Source organism: Trachypithecus francoisi, unplaced genomic scaffold (assembly GCF_009764315.1).
Source record: "Trachypithecus francoisi isolate TF-2019V2 unplaced genomic scaffold, Tfra_2.0 Lachesis_group12, whole genome shotgun sequence".
Taxonomy (NCBI): domain Eukaryota; kingdom Metazoa; phylum Chordata; class Mammalia; order Primates; family Cercopithecidae; genus Trachypithecus; species Trachypithecus francoisi.
The window spans coordinates 116,162,883-116,178,669 of NW_022681457.1; the positions used below are offsets into that span (position 1 = coordinate 116,162,883).

Here is a 15,787-nt window from a genome sequence, read left to right on the forward strand (position 1 = left end):
ACCCTAGCCCAGGCCCTCAGCATCTCATTGTTGGTTTCACTTGTTCAGGTGCGGTGACTCACACCTGTAATCTCAACACTTTGGGGGGCCAAAGCAGGAGGATTGCTTGAGGCCAGGAGTTTGAGACCAGCCTGGGCAATATAGCGAGACCTCATCGTTAATAAATAAATAAATAATTTTTAAAGGAGACAAAAAGTACGGTGAGCGTCAACTGCCTAGTGCTATATGGAGGCACTAGGTGTAAGACATAATTCTTTAAGAGTTTATGGACTTTTGGGGTAAGCAGGCCTTATACAAATAAATGAATGAGAGAGTAACTGGGACATCTGGTTTCATTTGGGAGCAGGAGAGATTTTGAGGTGAACCTGGAGATGCCTTACCCAGATTCTGGAGTTGAGACAGAGGTCCCAGTGTGGGCCAGTTGGCATTACTGGACGTCTGGCTGGAAAGGTGGGCAGGGCCAGGATCCTGGAGGGCCTTGAATTCAGGGCTAAGGAGTGTAAACACTGTCCTGCAGAGACCATCATGCTGTTCTTAGGTAGGGGCTAAGGGCCAGATAAGGTGGGACTCAGGATGAAATCTGGTTTGGAAAAATTCCTTGGCAGAGACTTTTAAATGGCTGGCTGGGGGAGATGGTTAATAGGCTAGTTATTAGGAAAGAGAGAGAAAGATCTGGCCTGGGACTGCCACTAGCACGGGCAGGAAAGGAGGGTGTTGAAAGACACTTCTTAGGAAGAATACTGAGGACTTGATGATTTGATGTTGGACCCAAGAAGAGGAAAGTATAAAAATGGTAACAGAAAATAGTTACCACTGTAGACGCCTGCCTGCGTTTTACAGAGTGTGGCGGTGAAGTACGTGGATTTGAGGGGGTTTAGTTTGAATTCTGGCTTTGTCTCTGAGGAGTTGATCTAGTTACCTGTCTGTGCCTCAGCTTCCTTGTCTGTAAAATGGGGATAATAACTGTAAAGATATTGAATTAATACATATGAGGCTTCTGGCATATAGTAGGTACTTAGTAACTATTGGTTGAATGGATGATGTTCAAAGGATTACGTCACAATAAATGGAAGAAACAGGATCTGAATTTGTCCAATTCTACCACATTACCCTGATGTTCCAGAGTCTGCCTTTCTCACATGTTGCCTCATTGTGTAGGCCTCTTTTATTGGACCTATTAGATGTCACTTGGCATCAAGCCCATGTTCAGATTGCATGGTCCTGGCGTTCCACAGCCTGGCTCACTCCAGATTGTCTGCTCCAAGTCTGTATAGACTCTGTCTCCCATAACCCACTTCCCATTCTCCACCTCTGACCTTCACGGAGGGCCCGGTCACCAAGCCACCTTCCACCTCTGCAGTAGCTGCCCACCCCTCGTGATCTGGCTGATGTCACTGCCTTGGTGAAGGCATTCTGAACTACTACAGACCACTGCAGTCTAGCCTTCTTGGGTCCCGTGCTGCACTGATGAGCTGTACCTCACTTCTTTATGCTTGGCTAGATAATATCTCAATGTTCTATAATGACTTCACACATATTTATCTTACCTGCAAAAATGAATCACAGTTCAGTAAAGGTCCATGGCAACCTTTATTATCTTCCTAGACCCCAGCTAGGTGCTCAGTAAATACCTGAATACTTAAAGAATGGATTAAGAAGCAGGAATTCTGATGACTGCTGAGGTGGAGTGTGCCAGTAGTTCAGGTCCTCATCTCATACCTGAACTGTGTCACCAGCCTCTTTAACTGGTCTGTCCCTAATCTACACTTAGGCCACACTGCCACTGGCATAGTCCTCATCCACTCTTTTCATGGAAAGCTCCAGCTTCAGCCTCTCTGCCAGCCTACAATTAGTAACTCTTCCATGCAGCCTGAAGGGCTCTCTGCAACTCGATCCTTGCCTGCCTCTTTCGTCTTATCTGCTGGCACCCCATTCTGCACACCCTGTCCTCCTTGCAGTTCCCAGAATGTTCTCTGTGCCTTTTCCTGGCTGACTTCTGCTGGAAGCCCTGCTGGAGCCCACCTGGCAGGCTCACGCTCTTCCCTGTCACTTCCTCTAAGACATCAGCAAGCAGAGTAAGTTGCTTCCTCTTCCTAGCTCCACCCACCACTCTTTGTTCCTCTGCTGCTTTTCTTGCAGGCCCTAGGACTGGTTTGTTTACCTGTCTGCCTTCCTGGGCAGACTGCAGCTCCTTGAGGGCAGGGCCATCTTTCCGGCGCCGTCTCTCCCGGTGATATGCTGTGTGCACGCAGCGTAGGATGCCTGTTGATCATATAAACGATACTTTTGTCAAGTAACAAAGGTCACTACTACTCTCACTAGAGGAGAGCTTGCTGCTTTCTTGTGCCTTGACAGATTTTCCTTTCGAACTGTATGAATTATATTGAAAATTGACAATGATGAGTCATATCTCAGCAAGGGTGAAAATAAAAAACGAAAAGCCTTCACTATTGGAGTAGGAGGTTGCAGACTGGTCTTAAAGGCTAAGTCTGGCCCTTCACTGAATCCTCCTGGCGGGTCTCAAACACAGGGAGTGGGAGGGACCCTCTGCCCGGTGGGCAGGTGATTTATTGGCTGGGAAGCTTCTGCGGTGATATAGTTGTAGAGCGGCGCCCGGGGAAGTGCAGGCTAATGCCTGGGCCGGGAGGGAGCGGCTGCCCACAATCGCGGGCCGGAAGGGACCGCGGGGGGCGTTGGGGCCAGCTCCCCCATTTCGCAGCTGAGGTGGGGCGGGGGCGGAGGGCGTGCGGCCGCGGTGCTGCAGACCTCGTCCATCTGGAACGTGGGCTGGAGACCCAGCAGCCTGGGAAGGGCTGCGGCCCCGTGGGCGCCCTATCCCCAAGCTTGCTGCGGTAGGGAGGAAGTTTCTGTGCTTTGCCGCCTTGATGTTCTCCTGTCCGGAAGGAGGACACAGATTCCAGCACTGGGTGCCCTGGAGGCTCCGGCCGTGGAGTGGGGGTCGGGCCGGGGGCGGGGCCGGGGCCGGAGCGCGGGGCCCCGGCGGGCGGGCAGGAGGGCGGCGGCGATCCAGGCCGCCTTTTGCAGCCGCCCGCGGCCGCGCCGGGCTCTGCGTGCCGCTCTCTTGCCTCCTCCCCCGTCGGCGGCGGCCCCAGCCCCGCGCCCCCCGGGCCCCGCGCCGCGCGGCCCCGCCGCGGTCACACGCCGAGCCACCCGCGGCCGCCTCCGCCCTGCGCTTTGTGGAGCCGGAGCCCAGTGACAGGCGGCGGCCTCTTGCTACCCCGGACCCCGGGCGCTTACCTGTGGCTGCTGGGGTCGGCGGTGAGAGACCAGGCTGGGAGCCCCGAGGTGGGGGCTCAGAGCCAGGAGCTGCCCCCACCGGGGCGGGGAGGAGTGCTCGGGAGGCATGGGACAAAGTGAAAGTCTCCGGGCTGGGGTTGGGGACGAGTCTGAGACTGCTGCGAAAATGGATGGGGGCGGCGAGTGGCGTCAGGAGGGCGGAAGGGGTGCTGGTTATTCTCTGGTGGCTCGGAGTGGCTTTTAATGACGGACGGCGGGGCCGGCCGGCTGGGTTGCGGGTTCCCGGTAGGCTTCCGCGATACTGGTGCCTTCCGGTGCCTCCTGGCAAATTCTTTGGATTAAGGGGAAAGCGGTCTTTTAACCCCCTAGGGTCTCCTTCTGGAGAAGAGTCACCAGGTTTGGTTCTGCTCCCCCTTTCTGCTCGACACTTCTGGGAAGCTTGGTTCTCCGGTGGGAAAGCAGTTGTGTTTTATTAAAACATAGAGCATATGTATACCTTCGTGCACCAGAATGTGCCTGGTGGCAGAGGGGACAGATGGCTTCTTAGCCTTAGATGCAGGACGTCCTTCTCTTAAACGTGCTGGCCTGCCTGGTGGGTGGGATTGGGGTTCTAATGAAGATAGTTGGGGCCTGCCCTGGCCAGTGGGTCCCAGCTGAGCTGCTGACATGCTCTCCCAACCTCGTCAGTATTCCCTAGCCGAGACTTTTTTTCTGGTTGTTATTCTGCTGATTGTAGATATCTTTGCTTTGCTGACATCCTGTTTTGTTTTTGGTTTTTACATCCCATTTGTTTCTTTTTATCACAGAAACGCTTCGTTAAGGGACTCAGGCAGTACGGGAAGAACTTCTTCAGAATTAGAAAGGAGCTGCTTCCCAATAAGGAAACAGTGAGTACAATTGGACTTTATGTAACTTGATTTTTTCCTCTTTGCTCCTGCTGCCTCTCCACATTTGATCTTATGAAATGGTTTCCTTTAACCCTGCCCTGTGCTCAGACTCGGGCTGGCCTCCAGAATTCTCTCCGTTTTACTCTCTTGATTTTTCATTTGAGTTCATGATTTTAGATAGTAAAGTGACAGATTATGCTTATCTGCCTGAAGAACATAGACTTCTGTTGTAACTCTAAGAACAGAAAGGTCTTTGGGAACAGAGGGTTAGTTGTGGGGGAAGGATTGTTGGAGAGTTAACATCTAATTTTAAACACAGTGGCTGAAATAGGAAATAGCATTTATCACTAGTTTGAATTTGGTAATTGGCAGAAGTCATCAACCACACCAGAGGTTTGTAGCTTATTATACTTTGAGTTCTGTGGAGATTTTTTCCATTTTTAAATGTGTTTTGAAGAGGAGTTTTAACTCTTTAATATTCTAGCCCTAAAAGTTTGCACTTTCCACTGGACAGATACACAAGGGGATCTTGTAAATTGCTTAAATGGAGCTTTACCAAAAATTACTTTGTATTTCACAAAGCTGGGGGTCAGAACTGACAAATATGCTCGGTAAACGTGAGGTAGAAGGATTTGCTGAGGAAAATGCAGAGTGAAAATACATGAAGAGAGTGCTGGGAAGTTCATTCTCATTTCCCTGTAGTTGCCTCCCTCCTCATCTCCTTCCTTGGTGGTGTAGAGGCAGATGAAGAGAGAGCCTTCCCTCTGGCTAGGCCACAGGATAGGGCAGATGGGATGGAGTTGGACCAGCCACTGTCCACTGTCTGAGGGTGAAGGGAGGACTCAGTAATGAGAAACATTCTTCAGGACTTTGGGAGGAGTGATCCATGTTTAATCTGCCTAGACATTGAGCTGCTTTTTTTAGGGAGTTAGGTGGAGAATGGGTGGAAGAATATCTACTGTAAAAGTGTGTGGGGAATTTGGGTTTTTTGGCTTAGTTTTTTTAATGGGGTGTTGTTTACTGATTTCCTCTTGTTTAATTCTGTCTTTTTTTAAAAATGAGCTGTTTTTCTGGACACTTTTCCTGTATAGCACCTCAAGGACAGTGATAATTCATGGGGAAGAAGGGTTTTGTGATTTCAAGTATAGTCTTGTATATATAAATGGATGATTTGCATCAGTCAATGACGGTTAAATTTAAGTATTATGCATCTCATATGCTAGGATGGATCATATTGAGAATGGTAAAAAACAGAGAGAGAAACCTGTTTATAAACATTAAACTAAGATGTATTATGAAGCCAATCTGTATAGTCAACTTATTTCTTACCCTTCCCAGAACAGGTTAGAGTTATTTAATATGGAATATTGAGATACATATTTTAAGTTTTCTGGGGATTTCAATGACTTGAAGTTTGATATGATTAAAAATTAAAATGCCTTTGCCCGAGTGTAGGAAGTTTGGTTTGGCTGAGTGAAAAAGAGATCAGTGAGTAGATTTCTCTCGATCACCGATTGTAGCCTCTCAAGTTCTGTCTGTGCTCCACTAAAAGTTGCAAACCATAAAGAATTTGATACAGAAATCTCTTGACAATTATTTCATCTTTCTGTTTCAAAAAATAAACTTATAATTGCAGGATTAAGCATTAAATCTAAAATCTGCCATTTGGCATTTGGAAATGCTGGATAATTTTATATAGTGTTTTATCTCCGTAGTGGAAGCAGATGTGAGTAACCTTTAACCTAGGTAAGCTCTTCTACTCTGTTTTTCTTTTTGCTCTTGATTGTCCCTTCTTATTGATGATGTGTGACTCAGTAAATAAATAGCCTTTATTCTCCTTCAGAGACGTTCTTAGTACACCAACCTTTTGAGCTAGTTCTCTGATTGTCTTTTCCACTAGCCTCTTTCCTGAGACGTTTCCCCATCACTCTTCGGCCTTCACAGTTTCACACCCTGTAGCTCTTCTCCCTTCTGTGGCACCCAGCAGTCTTCCTATTTCCAAAGTCTTCATCTGTCACCATCATTGGAACTAATGAGACAGTTGTTTTTAGCAATGGAGGATTTATTTTGCCTGACATTTGCTAAATATTCATAGTGTCCTTGCTGTCTTTTGCATTGCACTGGAGGAGTTTGGTAGTAGGGTAAATCTGTAAGTACTATGATGAGCTGGGAGAGGCACTCATCTTGTATTTTCTTATTTTCTCTAGTTATCAACATAGCCAAGCTAATCATTCACAGCCCACAGGGAGGGGAGGGCAGAGGTCATTTTTTACTTTTTGCTGCAGAAGATGAGATTTGCATGTACCACCAGTGTTGTTGATTCAAAACTTGCTGGGTAGAATTGTTATGGTCATGCTCCTTTTTATAGCAAATTCCTCTAATCTAGGTACTTTTCACATTCTTTTTTTTTTTCAAATGAGACAAGATCTAGCTCTGTTGCCCTGGCTGGTCTCAAACTCCTGGGCTCAAGTGATCCTCCCCTGAATAGCTGGGATTACAGGTACGCGCTACCATGCCTGACTTACATTTTCTTCTGTCTACCAGAATTATTAACTCATTTCTTTGCTATTCTCAAGTGACTTGAAACTTCAGAAGGGTGTCAGCATCCAAAAGAACATGCCCGATTGGGCATTGGTGCAAAGATCAGCAGACCTGTGTTCTATTCTTGGCCTTACTGGTAACTATAGTACTTGATGATCTCTTTTTAACTGTGCAGTCTCCCTTGAGCTGTTCATTGGAAAGCTCAGGTCAAATCTTGACAACACTGGGGAGTTATTTTCTTTTTTTTTTTTGAGACGGAGTCTCGCTCTGTCACCCAAGCTGGAGTGCACTGGCCAGATCTCAGCTCACTGCAAGCTCCGTCTCCCGGGTTCACGCCATTCTCCTGCCTCAGCCTCCCGAGTAGCTGGGACTACAGGCGCCCGCCACCTCGCCCGGCTAGTTTTTTGTATTTTTTAGTAGAGACGGGGTTTCACCATGTTAGCCAGGATGGTCTCGATCTCCTGACCTCGTGATCCGCCCGCCTCGGCCTCCCAAAGTGCTGGGATTACAGGCTTGAGCCACCGTGCCCGGCCTTTTTTTTTTTTTTGAGACGGAGTCTCGCTCTGTCGCCCAGGCTGGAGTGCAGTGGCGCAATCTCGGCTCACTGCAAGCTCCGCCTCCCGGGTTCACGCCATTCTCCTGCCTCAGCCTCCCGAGTAGCTGGGACTACAGGCGCCGCCATCTCGCCCGGCTAGTTTTTGTATTTTTTAGTAGAGACGGGGTTTCACCGTGTAGACCAGGATGGTCTCGATCTCCTGACCTCGTGATCCACCCATCTCGGCCTCCCAAAGTGCTGGGATTACAGGCTTGAGCCACCACGCCCGGCCCTGGGGAGTTATTTTCTGTAAAACGGTGTTTCTTTTTTTTTTTTTTGAGACGGAGTCTTGCTCTGTCGCCCGGGCTGGAGTGCAGTGGCCGGATCTCAGCTCACTGCAAGCTCCACCTCCCAGGTTTACGCCATTTTCCTGCCTCAGCCTCCCGAGTAGCTGGGACTACAGGTGCCCGCCTCGTCGCCCGGCTAGTTTTTTGTATTTTTTAGTAGAGACGGGGTTTCACCGTGTTAGCCAGGATGGTCTCGATCTCCTGACCTCGTGATCCGCCCATCTCGGCCTCCCAAAGTGCTGGGATTACAGGCTTGAGCCACCGTGCCCGGCAAAACGGTGTTTCTTTGCATGAGAGTTGTGTAGGTGCTGCGGTATTTATAAAATGCCTGTACATCATTACTTGTTGCAGTGCCTGAGAGCGAAATGATGATTCTTGCCTCCTCTGCTACGTACTTGCTCTGGGACCTTAGGCAGTTTTTTATCCCCTCTGTCCTTTAATTTCTGTGTTTGTAAAATGGGGTCATAATTCCTATCCTTTTGATTATTTTGAGAATTTAAATGAGATGTTTGTAAAGAGTGCATAAAAATACTTGGAAATGATTATTCTTCCTATCTTCCTTAAATACTACATGAGGTGGTAGCTAAATGCTTTGAAGAGTACAGAATTACTTTCTGCTTGTAAATATACTGAGCCTATATAAAAAGAAGTTACCTGTTTTTCATTAATCCGTCTTGCCAAAAACTTGGGAGGGCAGCGCCTAGTTAACAACCTCCGTCTTGAAGCTTTGTTGAGACTCTCATTCGTACCAGTTCATTCATGCGGTTATAGCAGAGAAGGGTTCCTGGTGGGCATAGACGTAAACAGCTTCCCTAGCTCTTTTGGTTTCTGGTGTTTATTACACAGGAGCTAAATCTGGCTTTTCTCTGAACACTGCTGCCCACTGAAGTGGGAATAGTGGCTGTGATTGCGGAAAACCCAACTGTTTATAGAGGCTTAGTGGGTAACACGTAATAGAGGGTATTACGTGTTAAACTCAGGGTACCCAAGAGAATAACTACAAGCCAAGTCTTTTAGTATCACAGTTGTGCAAATATCCTGTAGTTTATTGTACTTTTCCCCATTCTGTCTTTCTCTGTAATCATTTTCCTCCCCTCCCCTCAATATGCCTATAAAGTATGTAATTAGTAGGTGAAATGTAGTCAGGAATATGGGTGGAGCATTTTAGATTCACCTTGACTGTATACCTCTTCTCTCTCAAGCCACTGTGTGTCATAAACCACATCAGAGTCTTAGGTGTTAGTATATTTGTGTAAGTCACTTATTGTTGGGTAGATGAATGGTACGTGACCTTTGATGTTAAGGTAATGCCTGAAAAAATAGGAGGCCTGATAGAGAATCTTAATTACCTAAAGGTGAATCCATGTTATGAATAGCACAAAATCATGGATGATCCAAAAATAATTTTTTGTTTGATTTGTCTATACATTGCAGTTTTCTTCAAAATCGTGAGAGAATTATTCAAGCGATGGTGACGTATCTCATCTCTGAGGACATGTCTGTTATTTGAACCAAAGACTTTTTGTGTCTGGCACCTGGATGATTGTCCCTTGAATCCTGGCCTTTGTTTATAGCTGTGTCTCCTATTACTTAGACAAATTCAGCTGGCACTGGATCGGAGTCCAGGAGCGCTTCCTCAGTGACCTACCAGTGCTTGTCTCCGACGCGACTGAGATTGGTGAGAAGACCATTTGATCTGCCCCAGCTTGGTAGTAAAGAGGTGCTCCCAAAGTGTTAGCCTCTGGAGGGAGATGGAAGGTGGAAGGGGACATGCTTTGGCTGTCTTTCTCATCTTCCTTTTTATTTTTGAGCACCTAGCCCAGTAAAGATTAAGTTTTGTGTCATTTGTAATCCCAGTTGGTGGTACATTGATATTTACTATACCAGAAACTCATTTTCATTCGCTTCCCATTATCAGAACTAAATTTTGCATATAGTTCAACTTTTTAAAGTTCTGGGTACCCACGGAGCACTGCAATGGGTAGGGTATCTATAAAGAGAAGCAAGGTGCCATCCCGCCCTGCGTGGAGCAAGCATGACATTTACATGCCTGCCATACTTGGTAGAATGTGCCAAGGGCCCTGGTGGCGGGAGGTTCAGGCCCTACAAAGTGAGCACAGAGGTTCCTAGAAAACTAATTGGAGGGGCGGTGTTTGAACTGGGCTCTGAAGGAAGGATTCATTTTTGACAGGCCCTGGTTGAGAGGATGGAGGAAAAGCAACTTTCCAGCCGTAGGAAATACTAGGAACAAAGGCACAGAGACAGGAAATTGTAAAACGTGCCCAGAAAGTACATGAGCGTGGTTGGAAAGGAGGTTGCATAAGCGGATGCAGTGGAACTTAGGCCCAAATTATAGCTTCAGGGTAGATTTTGGGGGACCTTGAACTCCCTCCAAAGAATGTGTATGGGTGAGTGTGGGGATGGGACCCATCTAAGGCTTTTAAGAAGAGAAGTGAGAGCTGTGTTCCCAAAGTATGTATAGGATGGGACCAAAGAGGAGGCTCTTCTCATAATTTAGTCTTGTAGGAAGACAGAGATGGGGAGTTAAAAGTTGAAAGTTAATGGAAATGGAAGCCTGCCTTTTGTCTTCATTTTCTCTATTGGAAATGTGTCACTGTTTGAATGGGACCAAGGGCCCAGTGAAAGGGCAGCCAGTTTTGACGTTTTTAACTTTAAGTAATAGGATGAAAGGTATTAGAGATTTCAGTTTTTAATTTGATAAATAACATGAAAATCAACCACCTTTCTTAGTCAGATTTCTGGGAATGAATTCTATTAAATATGTACATAACTACTGGCCATTAACTGTACTTTTTTCTTCAGGCAAAATATCATTTGCATAGACCATATTCCTGCAGCAGAGAATAAATACTATTGAGAAAGGACTTTAAGACTGAGTAATCAAGATTCTGTTAATATTAAGAGGTTAAAAATGATTCTAGCATTCAATATGAGCTTCCAGCCTGAAGTTTTATTTAACTTCAGATTATAACCTTAGATAAACAATTTTCCTGGCCTCATTAATGCTTAATCTAATGTTACATAACAAAGTATGAACTTCCTTAGTCAGTTGATGCTGCTGAGAGTGTGCAAATGTGTCACGGCCACATACCAGTACTTTAGAAGATCTCTGTTTTTAAACCTTGTCCTTCTTCTACCTTGTCTATCCTCACCGCTCACAGTGTGCTCTTCAGGCCAGCACTCTCATCACCGTTATTAAAATGGAAGATTCTCAGGCCCTGTCCTGGTCTCTTGAGCCAGAATCTGCATTTTAACAGGCTCCCCAGAGGATTCCAAAGTACAGTGCAGTTTAGGAAGCACCACTATTTACAGTAATGCAGTCTTGCAGAATTCTGCGCCGACATAGTATATCATTCTTAAAATGATACTGTCTTAATTCTGTTAAAATTGTGAAGTTTCACTATTAGGGCTTGATTTTGTTTTTCTAATTATCGCAAAATATTTCAAAACATATAGGAAAGTATCTGGGCTTATTTCCATTGTCATTAATAGGATTTTTTTTTTTTTTGAGATGGAGTCTCGCTCTGTCACCCAGGCTGGAGTGCAGTGGCCGGATCTCAGCTCACTGCAACCTCTGCCTCCTGAGTTCACGCTATTCTCCTGCCTCAGCCTCCCGAGTAGCTGGGACTACAGGTGCCCGCCACCATGCTCAGCTAATTTTTTGTATTTTTAGTAGAGACGGGTTTTCACCGTGTTAACCAGGATGGTCTCGATCTCCTGACCTCGTGATCCGCCCGCCTCGGCCTCCCAAAGTGCTGGGATGACAGGTGTGAGCCACCACGCCCGACTGCAAGCCAGGACTTCTTAATGTAGTTTTCTTCTCAATTCCCACTCCCATTTTTTCCTAGAAACATGATTGTAACTCCTGTCTTATTTTTTACAAGAACTCTTATTCTTCTCTTTACTTTGTGGCATGCGGTCTGAGTTAGACCTTGCCAGATTCTATTTCAGTTTCTAATAAGCCTTTTTATGTGGAAGGATGCGCCTTCTCTTGTTAACATGGTTTACATAGTCTTAAAGATTTAATACCATAGTGTTTTCAGGCATTGCTTTCTTTTATTTGCATTCCTTATATATGAAAAAGAAATGTAAGTTAGTTGAGGGGCTGGCAAGATGGGAAAGAAGAAAGACATTTATGTGCCATACTTTTTTTCTTAATAATTTGTGCTCACATAGATATAAACAGTTGGAATTTTCCATTTGAGGCCAAAGTGATTGCCAGTAGAAATAGGCACTGCATTTTGGCAGTAAGTACTGTGATCCTATAGCTGTTCCTGTGCTGAGAGTTTGTTCCCATTAAAATGGAACAGAGGTGTGAATCTATTAATTGTGATAGTCTGACCTGTATGGATATTTGACTGGGCAGTGGTCCAGTTTTAGTGAGGGTAATCTATGAGAGACTGGCTGATATTCCCTTGTGTAAGTGATATATGTAAGAGACTTTTGGTGCTGATGTTGGAAAGAAAAGGAGGTATTAAAAAGTTAGGTGACTTTTTAAACCAAGGGCCTTGGATAGTTGCCGTTCTCAGTGTAAACAGCCTGACCTTGGCATTACCCTACATATGAAAACCAGTGGGAATGGCATGAGAATGCTTTAATTTTTTGAAACGTATTACTTCTAGAAACTGCACTCACATGAAGTATGCTTGGTACTTTTAAAGTGTTACTGAACAAAATGTTGCTTGCAGGGATCAGTAATTTATTTGCTGTTGGTATTTGCTAACCTGTATTTCTTATGGTTTGGCTGTGTCTTAGTTACCTGGATGACTTTTAGATGGAGACATTTATGACTTTTAAGCCTAAATGGTCTTCACCATTTTATTAGTTAGTAAAACAAATGGAAGAATTGAATTGGTCTTTAGAAAGCCTTACAAGTTGTGGTTACTGTGGTTATACTCAGTGGATTTATCCACTTGGAGCTTGTATTTTATATCATAGATTCTTTTTTAGCCTTGTAAGATCTATTCTGACTTTGAAAACTAGTTTGCTGATATTTTAAAAATATATCTATCTAGTCTGTTAGGAAACCGACATTAAAACTAAGTTTCAAAATGTATCTGAAATTATAATCCTTGAATAACTAGTTCGTTTTTAATCTCATTTGAAACCATACCCTTGAGTAATGCTTAGGAAAATAGAGTAAAAATTAATAGTATTGTTTTGAAAAGTAAAGCAAAACATTAACCTCAGTCTCAGTCCCAGCTCTTCAACATGGGAAAGGCGTACCCCCACTCCCAGTAAGAATTTTTTTTTCCTGTCATATGTAATTTGAAAACCATTAATTGTGTTAGGTAAATAGGAAAAGCAAACAGGAGAAACTTTCCTTTGGGAAACCAGAATTCCATTAAGCTAAGTTTTCTGAGATGTTTACTTTTTCAATTAAGTTTCAGTATTAATGGCCCATGTTTCTTCCTCCCTACCCCACTTTGGAAATATAATTTTTTGTTCTGCTCAGGTATCTTAAATCCTTCTTCTAAATCCTCTCAATTGCGACATCGTAATCCCAACGATTTGACTATTGAAATTTTATGTGTGTATGTGTCTATGTATGTATGTATGTACGTAGAGACGGAGTCTCCCTCTGTCACCAGGCTGGAGTGCAATGGTGCGATCTCAGCTCACTGCAACCTCCACCTCCTGGGTTCAAGCAATTCTCCTGCCTCAGCCTCCCGCGTAGCTGGGACTACAGGCACACACCACCATGCCCAGCTAAGTTTTGTATTTTTAGTAGAGTTTTAGTAGAGACAGAGTTTCACCATGTTGGCCAGGATGGTCTCAATCTCTTGACCTGTGATTCGCCTGCCTCGGCCTCCTAAAGTGCTGGGATTACAGACGTGAGCCACTACACCCGGCTGACTTTTGAAATGTCTAAACAATCCCAGTTGACAGAGTTGGGATTTTGGGGGAGCTTTTGGTAACCCCAGGCCTGTGCTCTCTAGGATGGGATGTCTGAAGGTAAATAAGGGTGCTTACCTTCATGGCCCCTAGTGAAAGGGCCAGGTGGGCCAGGGGTCTTCTCTGAAAGGTTTCTGAGTTCCCTCATTTCTTTTTTTTTTGAGTTGGAGTTTTACTCTTGTTGCCCAGTGGCACAATCTCAGCTCACTGCAACCTCCGCCTCCCGGGTTCAAGCAATTCTCCTCCCTCTTCCTCTCGAGTGACTGGGATTACAGGCATGCTCTACCACACCCGGCTAATTTTGTATTTTTAGTAGAGATGAGGTTTCGCCATGTTGGCCAGGCTGGTCTCGAACTCCCGACCTCAGGTTATCCACCCAGCTCAGCCTCCCAAAGTGCTGGGATCACAGGCGTGAGCCACGGTGCCCTGCTGAAGCTCCCTCATTTCTAAAGGTCTTGCTGGGGCTGCCTCTGCTCCTCCCCTGACTGGTTGGTGTTACACAAAGGGCCCATTTCATCTCAGCAGAGTTGGGTTTTGTTCCACCCTCTTAAGACTGGCCAGGTACAGTGGCTCATGTCTGTAATCCCAGCACTTTGGGAGGTCAAGATGGGATGATCACTTGAGCCCAGGAGTTCAAGTCTAGCCTAGGTAACATGGTGAAACCCCATCTCTACAAAAAATACAAAAAATTAGCCGGGTATGGTGGTGCACACCTGTAGTTACAGCTACTTATTAGACTGAGGTGGGAGGATCACTTGAGCCCAGGAGGTTGAGGCTGCAGTGAGCCGAGATCACGCTGCTATGCTCCAGCCTGGGCAACAGAGCGAGACTCTGTCTCAAAAACAACAACAAACAAAAAAAAATTAAAATGTATTTTGTTTTAGTCTTGTACTTGACTCTGATTCCTCTTTTCCATGCATTCTGTACACATGTGTGCATGAATGCGTATATGTATTTATATAGAATATAAAGCCTTCTGGGCAGGGACCTCATTTTAATACCTCGTTATAGCACCCTTAGAGTCCTGTAACAGGCCCTATTATTTGCTTAAAATGAAATGTGTGTGTGTTCACACATGTATAAATGATGGGTTAGAAATACATTGTAACCATAGGTAGATAATTATTGGTTCTAAGACATGAAAACTCTTCATTATTTTTAAAGAAACATTTTCCTCATCTTTTGCTCTTCAGTGTGAGCAAAATCTAACAGACTAAAGGAAAAAAAAATCCATCAACAGTCATAGGAAGCTCACAAAGCTGCAGAGAGCTGGCACCACCAAAACTTCTCAACCTGTTCTGCTTTGAAATGCTTTTTTTAAGACCAGTTTGAAACCTGGATATCCCAGGCCTTCGACTTTGTGTAACAGACAGAAAACCCCAGTGAACTCTACTGTCCCAGGACAATGGGACTAGGACTTGGGGTTCACTATGCCACACTGGTCCTTCCTGTTCTGTTTATTGTGCGCAGTAAATCAGCTCTCATGTTTGCACAGCGGTTCTGTGTTCTAGATTACTTATAAGATTGAAATCCATTGTTTATTTTTCTCAGCAGGTTTATTGAGCCAGTCAATAATAAAATACTGTCTTAAGCAGTGGAGTAAGCCATTAGCCAATTGCAACTTAGCTTCAAATTAATCCCTAAAGGGTGTGCACATGAACACACAGACTTTGTATGCCCCACGTACTTGTGTATACTGGAGGTGAGAGCCAGGGGAGGTGGAGGAGCTTTAGTGGTGCCAGATCTCTGCAGCTTTGTAAGCTTCTTATGACTGTTGACGGATATTTTTTCCTTTTAGTCTGTTAGTGAGTCATCATCATATGCCATTTTATTATCTTGAAAACAGTCTGTGGAATTTTTTATCCCGTGTCTTTGCTGTACGAGTGAACCACCACTGAGGGTGTTGGGAGCAATATTAAGTTGGAGACTTTCTTCAGTGACGCTTCCTTATGTATTTGCAGCTGCTGCCATTGTCACTTTGTTCCCACGTGCAGGAGTTGGGGTTTTGTGATTGTTGTTTGGCAAGAAATATTAATAGTAACTTTTGTGTGTTTGATTATTTTTGGGGCTGGAGCAGCATCTATCCAGCACCTTTGGGACTTGGTGATTATTGACTTAGGCACAGGGCTTCTAAGATCAGAACTTGGTTCTTCTTCCCACAAGTGCTCTGTTTTGCAAATGTGCTAATGAGACACATTGAATTAGGTCAGAGGCTTGTGGCCTTAAGTTGTGGAGAGAAATGTTTTCATTTGGAGAGAATCTGTAATTTGTGGAACAATAGGAAGAATAATTAAGTTCTAAAG

General features: G+C 44.9%; 1 protein-coding gene across 11 annotated transcripts in view; it reads left to right on the top strand.

Moving 5' to 3' along the window:
- RERE (arginine-glutamic acid dipeptide repeats) overlaps positions 1-15,787 on the top strand; it is a 476,263-nt gene that overhangs the window by 400,181 nt on the left and 60,295 nt on the right. For 6 of the 11 annotated variants that reach the window (XM_033228494.1, XM_033228492.1, XM_033228495.1 and 3 more), the window contains one exon: positions 4,065-4,145. In XM_033228494.1, the coding sequence (XP_033084385.1) occupies positions 4,065-4,145 (81 nt within the window). Of the gene's footprint in view, positions 1-1,579; positions 2,076-2,606; positions 3,544-3,605; positions 3,655-4,064; positions 4,146-15,787 lie in introns of those variants that run through there. The other 5 variants (XM_033228501.1, XM_033228498.1, XM_033228500.1 and 2 more) reach the window with 5 other exon arrangements.